The sequence below is a fragment of the Eurytemora carolleeae genome, unplaced genomic scaffold (assembly GCF_000591075.1).
Source record: "Eurytemora carolleeae unplaced genomic scaffold, Eaff_2.0 scaffold1094, whole genome shotgun sequence".
Classification (NCBI taxonomy): Eukaryota; Metazoa; Arthropoda; class Copepoda; order Calanoida; family Temoridae; genus Eurytemora; species Eurytemora carolleeae.
Window position 1 is genome coordinate 98,816 of NW_019397050.1, and position 9,380 is coordinate 108,195.

Sequence of the window (9,380 nt, forward strand, 5' to 3'; positions counted from 1 at the left end):
GTCCAAAATGACCAAGATGTCAAAATGATTAAGATAGTTTGACATATCGAAAATGACCAAGATAGTTTGACATGTCGAAAATAACCAAGTTAGTTCGACGTTTCACAAATTACCAAGATAGTTCGACATGTCGATAATGATGAAGATAGATTGACATGTCGAAAATGACCAAGAAGATAGTTTGGCATGTCGAAAATGATCAAGATAGTCCTAGGAAACTTTTCAAAATTTTCCTTCACACGCTTGAAATTCTCTTTACTAGAAAAAAAGATGATGATTAACAAAATACTTTAATTATACTTTAATTATACTTTAATTATACTTTAATTATACTTTAATTATACTTTAATTATACTTTAATTATACTTTAATTATACTTTGATGATGCTTTAATTACTGATTTGTCTCAAATTTTGATTGGGGAACTCGGGAGACCCACGGGAATGTTCCTAGCTTGGTTTTGAGTAAGTCGAAAGTTTAGTTTCCCGGTAAAATCGTTCAAGTGCGGGTAAACGTCGTGAGTAACTTTAGCATCCTGGGCAGCGCTGGGTTCCCAAGCTATTTTGATATATTCAGATACTTAATTTTTTACGTTTTTTTCTTCAAAGACAAGTACGTCTAGTTGAAGTAAAGTACAAGTTAAATTGTAATCTTATATGTTTTTAAATATAAACTCTCTTATTGGAGAGATCTTGAGAAAAACAAAAATGTTTTAAACTTCTATATTTATCAGTTTAAATGAACTTAGTTTTTGCCACAAACTCAAATATTCAAACTTTTAAGATTTCAAACTATGAATTCTTTTACATCAAATAATCTAAGCTTAAAATATAAAAGGTTTATACCACCAGGGTTAAAAGATAAAGGAATTTAAGAAAAATAAGTTCCAATAGCTAAAACTCAGTTCCTTTGCTTTTCTAATACAAAATCAAAAATAGGGGAGCTATAAAGTCTTAAGTTATTACAATTAACAATTAACGAATTCCGTGTTAAATTAAAAGATTTAAACGGACTCCATCGATATAATTTCAAGTACACCTTAATTTTCAGATAGAAAAAAGAGGATAGCTCAATCTTTTTAGCTAGGGTTAAAGAGTAAAAGTGCACAGTTCTGAATCAAGTATAAAGGGTCACTTGAAATTACTTAAACTTTACTTTTTATGAGCGACACCGACTTTTAATCCACTGAATATAAATTTTCTGATATTTAAACTTATATTTTAGGTTTTCGGTTTATCCAGCTAGTGTTCACTGTATTCAATATACAGCCCACACTACATGTCTGGAGACAGTACAGCAAGTTTTAAATGGTTATGTACACTGTATAACATTACATATAGTATGTACATTGTATTGCTGAAGCTTAATGGAATAATTGTCTTTCCAAATTATGACCTATCTGGAAATATATTTTTACGCGTGCTTGTTTTCCTTTTTTTATTATTATTTTAGAGATAACGTTGAGCTCTTTATACTTATTATTAAATGGCCTGCAGTCCTGATTATTAATGACAGGCTGCCATTTTTTTTTAAATTAATTTTTTAGCTCACTACTCATTTTTATGTCTGTTTCTCTCGTCTGTCCTCTTTGGTTATTTTTGTCATTCTTTTTGTTTCTAAGTTCTCTTTTTTGCCCACGTTTTAGCTGTCCTGTCTACTAAAAACTCTTGTCTTTGTCCTGTTTTCGCTTTTCTGTCTACCGAAAACTCTTTTCTTCGCCCGTGTTTCTCCGTCCTGTCTACTGAAAACTCTTGTCTTTGTCCTTGTAGTTCTTCTTAGTTCAGTTCACTACTCAATTGTCCTTATTCCCTTTGCCTGATCAAGAGTGAAATAGATATCAGTGTTTAATTCTCTATAAATGAATTATTTTGAATTGTGTTTTCTCGATATATATGAATTGGGTAGTCTTATGCTGATCCAATGGAAGGAATTTCTCAGAGTTATTTACTTTTTAATCTAGAAGAATGGCGATATTTTCCATATTTTATTAATCATATTAAGGTTTGTTGTTGTGAATCCTGCATGCTCCTCTTTTTTTTACATGCAAGGTTATTTACAATTACGAGGACAGTGACTGTAAGTGTCAGCTCCTACCCGTAAAACGGTTCTACAGAAATACCAATTATCTTTTTTCCTCAATTTTGTATTCAATTATGCATGACAGACAATATCCTTGTAAAGCCCTAAGCAATCATTGATTTAGGTTTCATTATTAGTTGATATTTTGACTTGTAAAACATTTATTTAAACAAAGCTGAAGATTAGTGTAAGCCAAATCGAATTGTTAGAAAAAATATCAAAGTTTTGGTAAAAATAAACTTTCAAGATTCATTTAAAGTTTATTAAAAGTAACTACATGAATATTGATATTAATATTTAAATACAAGTTTTTATCTAATGATGATTTTTAAAATTTATTTTGACCACAAATGAACTGCGTTTTTGCCACACACTCTTAAATCTTTACAACCCTATGGGAATTGATTTTATATTTCAAATTATGAATTCTGTTAATAATCTCAGTTTAAAATATCAAAGGTTTATATCATGAGGTTGCAAAAAATTTAGAGATTAGAAAATTTGAGTTTGTTGCAAGAACGCAGTTCCTTTCCACAACATTAAAAGCTTAATCGAAGGCACATGACGATAATTTGTATATTTGTACAATCGAGTTTATACTAATCGTATTAAATTATGTATAATTTGTATATTTGTACAATCGAGTTTATACTATCGTATTAAATTATGTATAATTTGACGCTAATTTAATAAAGCAATCTTTTAATATCTTTTCAGAAAACTCTGATTTTCTTATCCATATCTTTTGCAGCCCAAGATATTCCAAACTATGCATTCTTTTAAATCAAATAATCTAAGTTTAAAATATCAAAGTTACACCATTAGGTTGCAAAATATAGGGGTTATAAAATAAAATTTGATTTTGTTTAAATATTTGTCCGGGAAAAAATGTATAATTTAAGAACATCAGCAGTTTTAGGTTTACGATAAAACTTTGTTATGAAATCAAACAGGGTTTTCTTGAAGAAACTGTTCAATGTTTAAATACAATAGGGCATACTTTGTACATATTAAGATATTTGAAGGGGACTGAAGCACAATTGCAAAGATGGCAATACTCTTTTCACTAAATCACAACGCACCCCACTCTAACAGTTGCATGATCCAAGTATGTACTGTCCAGTCTGGACTACCCAGTGTAGAGTCCACCCAGCACGTTTTATGCAACAAATGTACCCTGGCAAGCTATCAATGTTAAAAACAGATTATTTTCGCATTTCTCCTGCAGTAAGACATACAAGAATTATCGGAATTAAACTCTTTTAGACCTTGGAACTCGAAATCTTCCATTATTGACCAAATAAAGGTTTAAATCGGGCATTGCTATCTTTGCATGGGGTGTCACTTGATATTACGCTTACAGTCCCTTCACAAACTTCACACATAGATTAAATGTATAAACCAATATTTTGTAAGTTTAACGTAACTGTCACAGAACTTTTTAATCGGTTTAGTAATTTGTATCTCTCGTTGACCTCCTTTTATCCCTAGGGGTAAGTTTTGAAGAGTTTTTAATAAGCTAACAAACTGTTTTTTTGCTCTTTTTCTGATGTTTTATAATTATTGTTGTAGCTGTTGTTGTTGTTGTTGTTGTTGTTGTTGATGTTGTTCTTGTTCTTGTTTCTGTTGTTTTTGTTCTTCTTGTTTTCTTTATAAGGTGATCCTGACAGTTTCCTCTTTTGTACATATGGAAGAGGAAGCGTATGGTATGATCTAAAGTATTATAAATCACTTGTCCCAACTCTTAATTTTTAAATCCTTTTATCTTTTCAACTTGATTTCGCAGACCTTAGGTTTATTAAACTTTACATTCTGCTTTTTGCAAAACTGTAAAAAAGTGGCAGAACATTTTTAAACTATATGATTTGATATCTTAAGATCCGGGCAGCTGTGCAAATTGTGTATCAATTTTTAAGACTGGTCGACTTTGAAGTGTTACAACACCTTGGCCTTTGGATTTATCTTACTAACTCACTTATATATTCTTGTTATCCTAGAAATGTAATTTGTTTGCGAGCCTTTCCAAGTTTAACCGTTTTATAGAAAATTGGATATAAAATATAATGATAATTCCAATAAAAGCATAATCGAAATTAGTGAGATTTGTTTCTTAAATTATCTTATTAAATCTCCTTTTTTCCACTTGAATTAACTTAGGTTTAAAGTAATTTTAATATCAAATATTTTAAACTTGCTATTGAAGTTATTTAACTTTTTTTTAATGAGAATTTCATGCAAAATTTAAATGCATAAAAAGATTGTTCACTAAATTGATATCACCTGGTTGATCTAGATCTCCCTGGGTTCCCAACCAATATAACTAGAAGGGATCCAAGACAGATTAGGAATCCAAGAACCTGGATTCTGCTCCAGTTCTCTTCACTATATAGTAAATAGTAGTTTTAACCATTGGTAATATTTATGTCAATGAGAAGGGTTTGTTTACATTTAGGAGAAGGGTTTGTTTATGTCAAGGAGAAGGGTTTGTTTACATTTAGGATAAGGGTTTGTTTACATTTAGGAGAAGGGGTTGTTTACATCTAGGAGAAGGGTTTGTTTATATTCAGGAGAAGGGTTTGTTTACATTTAGGAGAAGGGTTTGTTTATATTCAGGAGAAGGGGTTGTTTACATTTAGGAGAAGGGTTTGTTTACATTTAGAAGAAGGGTTTGTTTACATTTAGGAGAAGGGTTTGTTTATATTCAGGAGAAGGGGTTGTTTACATCTAGGAGAATGGGTTGTTTACATCTAGAAGAAGGGTTTGTTTACATCTAGAAGAAGGGTTTGTTTACATTTAGGAGAAGGGGTTGTTTACATTTAGAAGAAGGGTTTGTTTACATTTAGGAGAAGGGTTTGTTTATATTCAGGAGAAGGGGTTGTTTACATATAGAAGGGTTTGTTTACATTTAGGAGAAGGGTTTGTTTACATCTAGGAGAATGGGTTGTTTACATCTAGAAGAAGGGTTTGTTTACATCTAGGAGAAGGGTTTGTTTACATTTAGGAGAAGGGGTTGTTTACATTTAGGAGAAGGGTTTGTTTACATTTAGGAGAAAGGGGTTGTTTACATTTAGGAGAAGGGGTTGTTTACATCTAGGAGAAGGGTTTGTTTACATTTAGGAGAAGGGTTTGTTTACATTTAGGAGAAGGCCGGAAAATGTAAAGCAATGAAATGCTCAGATGGTGTAAATACTTTAAATTAACTATAAGTTTTTTACTCATTTTAAGTTGCATTTGGAAATTTTATGAAGAAGAGCTTTCGACTTATTAACGTAGTTAATCTTATACTTTCTCATTTTTTTTTGCAAACTATATTTTTAAGAAGCCAAAAAAATGTTACCTGAAAAAGCCAAGATCCTGGATCGACAAAAATAAAAATCAGTTTTTAAAGAATAATCTTTTTCAAAAAACAATTTTTTTGTTACTTTGTAATCGGATAAACAATAACGTATTAAAGTGGAGGATAACTACAGAACAAAAGACGATGCCTCTTGAAATTATTAAAAGTCTGGAAAATGTTTAAAATATTTGAAACATTTTATGTTTATGAAATTACCTTATTCTGGGAGGCGCAGAATCCTTGGACTAAATCCCAACCATCCTGACATTCACACCTATACAGTACAGTTCGGTACAGTACACTACAGTAGCAGTATTTATTGCAGTACAGTAGCAGTACTTATTACAATACAGTAGCAGTATATATTACAGTACACTTTAGTATTTACTATAGTACAGTTGCAACTTGCAGTATTTAGTATCGTACAGTAGCAGCAGTATTTAGTATAGTACAGTAGCAGCAGTATTTAGTATAGTACAGTAGCAGCAGTATTTAGTACAGTACAGCTTCAGTATTTAGTAAAGTACAGTATCAGCAGTATTTAGTACAGTACAGTAGCAGTATTTAGTATAGTACAGCTTCAGTATTTAGGAAAGTACAGTAGCAGCATTATTTAGTATAGTACAGCTTCAGTATTTAGTAAAGTACAGTAGCAGCAGTATTTAGTATAGTACAGTAGCATTATTTAGTACAGTACAGTAGCAGCAGTATTTAGTATAGTACAGCTTCAGTTTTTAGTATAGTACAGCTTTAGTAATGAGTACAGTAGAGCTTCAGTAATTAGTTTAGTACAGCTTCAGTATTTAGCACAGTACAGCTTTAGTATTTAGTATAGTACATTAGCAGCAGGTTTTAGTATAGTACAGTAGCAGCAGTATTTAGTACAGTATAGCTTCAGTATTTAGTACAGTACAGTAGCAGCAGTATTTAGTATAGCACAGCTTCAGTATTTAGTATAGTACAGTAGCAGCAGTATTTAGTACAGTATAGCTTCAGTATTTAGTACAGTACAGTAGCAGCAGTATTTAGTATAGTACAGTAGCATTATTTAGTATAGTACAGAAGCATTATTTAGTATAGTAAAGTTGCAGTATTTAGTATAATACAGTGCAGTACACTTAAACAGTAAAGCTATTGTACATATTATAGTACTGTTCGGTTCAGGTACGGTACATTTGCAGTATATATATAGTATAGTACAGTGCAGTTTACAGCACAGTACAGTAAATCATAGGACAGTGCAGTACATTATAATAAAGTGCAGTACATTATAGTAAAGTGCGGTACATTATAGTGCAGTGCAGTAAAAAGCATAATGCAGTGCTGTAAAGTAGAGTTCGGTACAGTATATAGTACAGCTGTAGAGATACAAAATTACCGAATTATCAATAAAAGATTGTTGACCCGGAACAAAAACTACCAATTATTCTGCTACTTTCTAAATCGCCCTTTTTTACCAAAATTTACATTCGAACAAATGAACTTTTTCGAAAAACAGCGCACTGCAAAATCCAGACTTTCTGGAAGGAATTAACTAAAAAGCATATTTCTAATTTAACTAATTAGATAATCTGTACATTTCATTTGGCATTTAATGTGGCATTTTTAAAATCCTATTTGTAAAAATGCAATATTTAATTTCAGTAGTATGTACAGTTAAACAATATAAACGTTGCTGTAATAATCTGTATGTACAATACTAAAATACTCTGCAAAATACTGCAATTCTCTGTACAGCACTTTAAAAATCTGTACAATACAAGATACCATTCTGTGCAGTACATTAACACTTTGTAAAAATAATGGAATAATAAAAATACTTTACAAATATGTACATATATAATATGTACAGTAATAATGTTATAATCTAAACAATATTGCTGTAATAATCTGTACAATAATACTGTTATAATATGTACAATAATAATGTTATAATCTAAACAATATTACTGTAATAATCTGTACAATATCACTGTAATAATCTTTACAATATTACTGTTATAATCTGCACAATATTACTGTAATAATCTGCAGAATATTACTGTAATAATCTGTACAATAATACTGTAATAATGTGTACAATAATAATGTTATAATCTGCACAATAATACTGTAATAATCTGTACAATATTACTGTAATAATCTCTACTTAATATTACTGTAATAATCTGCACAATATTACTGTAATAATCTGCACAATATTACTGTAATAATCTGCACAATATTACAGTAATAATCTGTACAATATCACTGTAATAATCTGCACAATAATACTGTAATAATCTTCACAATATTACTGTAATAATCTGCACAATATCACTGTAATAATCTGCACAATAATACTGTAATAATCTGTACAATATTACTGTAATAATCTGTACAATATTACTGTAATAATCTGCACAATAATACTGTAATAATCTGTACAATATTACTGTAATAATCTGTACAATATTATTGTAATAATCTGTATACTATTTCTGTAATAATCCATACCAAAATTTTTTTACAATGATATTGTTATAATCTGTACGTACCAAAACCCTTCTTTATCCTCCCGTACAACACACTCCAGGTTGACGTCATCTGTTTTGCATTCTGCAGAGTCTGTACACGGCTGCCAGTACATACCCATCTATACAGTACACATATTATACTCATGTATACAGTACAAACATTATACCCATCTACGCAGTACACACATTATACCAATCTATACAGTACACACATTATACTCATAAATACAGTACAAACATTATACCCACCTATACAGTACAAACATTATACCATTCTATACAGTACTAACATTATACCCATCTATACAGTACAAACATTACACCCATCTATACAGTACAAACATTATACCCATCTATGCAGTACAAACTTTATACACATCTATACAGTACAAACATTATACCAGTCTATACAGTACAAACATTATACACATCTATATAACAGTGCAAACATTATACTCATATATACAGTACAAACATTATACCCATCTAGACAGTACAAACATTATACCAGTCTATACAGTACAAACATTATACACATCTATATAACAGTGCAAACATTATACTCATATATACAGTACAAACATTATACCCATCTACGCAGTACACACATTTTACCAATCTATACAGTACACACATTATACTCATAAATACAGTACAAACATTATACCCACCTATACAGTACACATATTATACTCATATATACAGTACACACATTATGCCCATCTACACAGTACACACATTATACCAATCTATACAGTACACACATTATACTCATATATACAGTACAAACATTATACCCATCTATACACTACACAGTACACACATTATACCCATCTATACAGTACACACACATTATACCCATCTATACAGTACACACACATTATACCCATCTATACAGTACAAACATTATACCCATCTATACAGTACAAACATTATACCCATCTATACAGTACATACATTATACCCATTATACTGATTTCTATCTTTAAACTCCCGCCCAAGGAGGGGTCTAAGGCCCCTGAGATTGTTTGTGTGATTCCGCAAAGTATTAAAGTAACCTCTACTTTAGCCCCGCCCCCCCCTCCCAAAGAAAAGAAGAGAAAGACACGCTCTCAATCAAAAATAGAATGCCCCCCTTTACAGCTCTAGAGGGGGCAGTGCCCCCTCGCCCCCCCCCCCTGCATACGCCCTTTCTTATGTCCAGTTAGAACAACTGAAAGAGGGAAACTACTAAATTAAAAATGTACTGAATAATTTAAATTGATAAAAATAGTGAAAATGTTTGAAAAAAAACCTAACATAACATGCATTAATGTAATTGTACAAATTTTAATCAGTAATGTGTGCTTTTAACTTTTTATTAAAATCTCAGTTTAAAATGATGTATGGAATAAAATACTTAATTCTTTGTTTGAAATGATGTATGGAATAAAATAATTAAATCTTAG

At 30.8% G+C, this 9,380-nt stretch overlaps 1 protein-coding gene across 1 annotated transcript; it reads right to left on the reverse strand.

Moving 5' to 3' along the window:
* Positions 1-2,920: 2,920 nt before the first annotated feature.
* Positions 2,921-8,642, reverse strand: LOC111711427 (probable serine/threonine-protein kinase DDB_G0275165). Its single transcript, XM_023485791.1, has 5 exons — positions 7,954-8,642; positions 5,633-5,690; positions 5,417-5,433; positions 4,360-4,461; positions 2,921-3,792 (listed from the first exon to the last, which is right to left on the reverse strand). The coding sequence occupies exons 1-5, from the start codon at positions 8,049-8,051 to the stop codon at positions 3,591-3,593; spliced, it is 477 nt and encodes a 158-aa protein (XP_023341559.1). The 5' UTR covers positions 8,052-8,642; the 3' UTR covers positions 2,921-3,590.
* Between the last annotated feature and the right edge of the window lie 738 nt (positions 8,643-9,380).

Coding starts and splice junctions, on each gene's coding strand:
- LOC111711427 (XM_023485791.1), bottom strand. CDS start 8,051: ATGGGTATGTACTGGCAGCCGTGTACAGACTCTGCAGAATGCAAAACA. Junction 5,691..7,953: donor GAGGATAAAGAAGGGTTTTG/GTACGTACAGAT, acceptor TGTACTGTATAG/GTGTGAATGTCAGGATGGTT. Junction 3,793..4,359: donor GGGAGATCTAGATCAACCAG/GTGATATCAATT, acceptor ATAATACTTTAG/ATCATACCATACGCTTCCTC.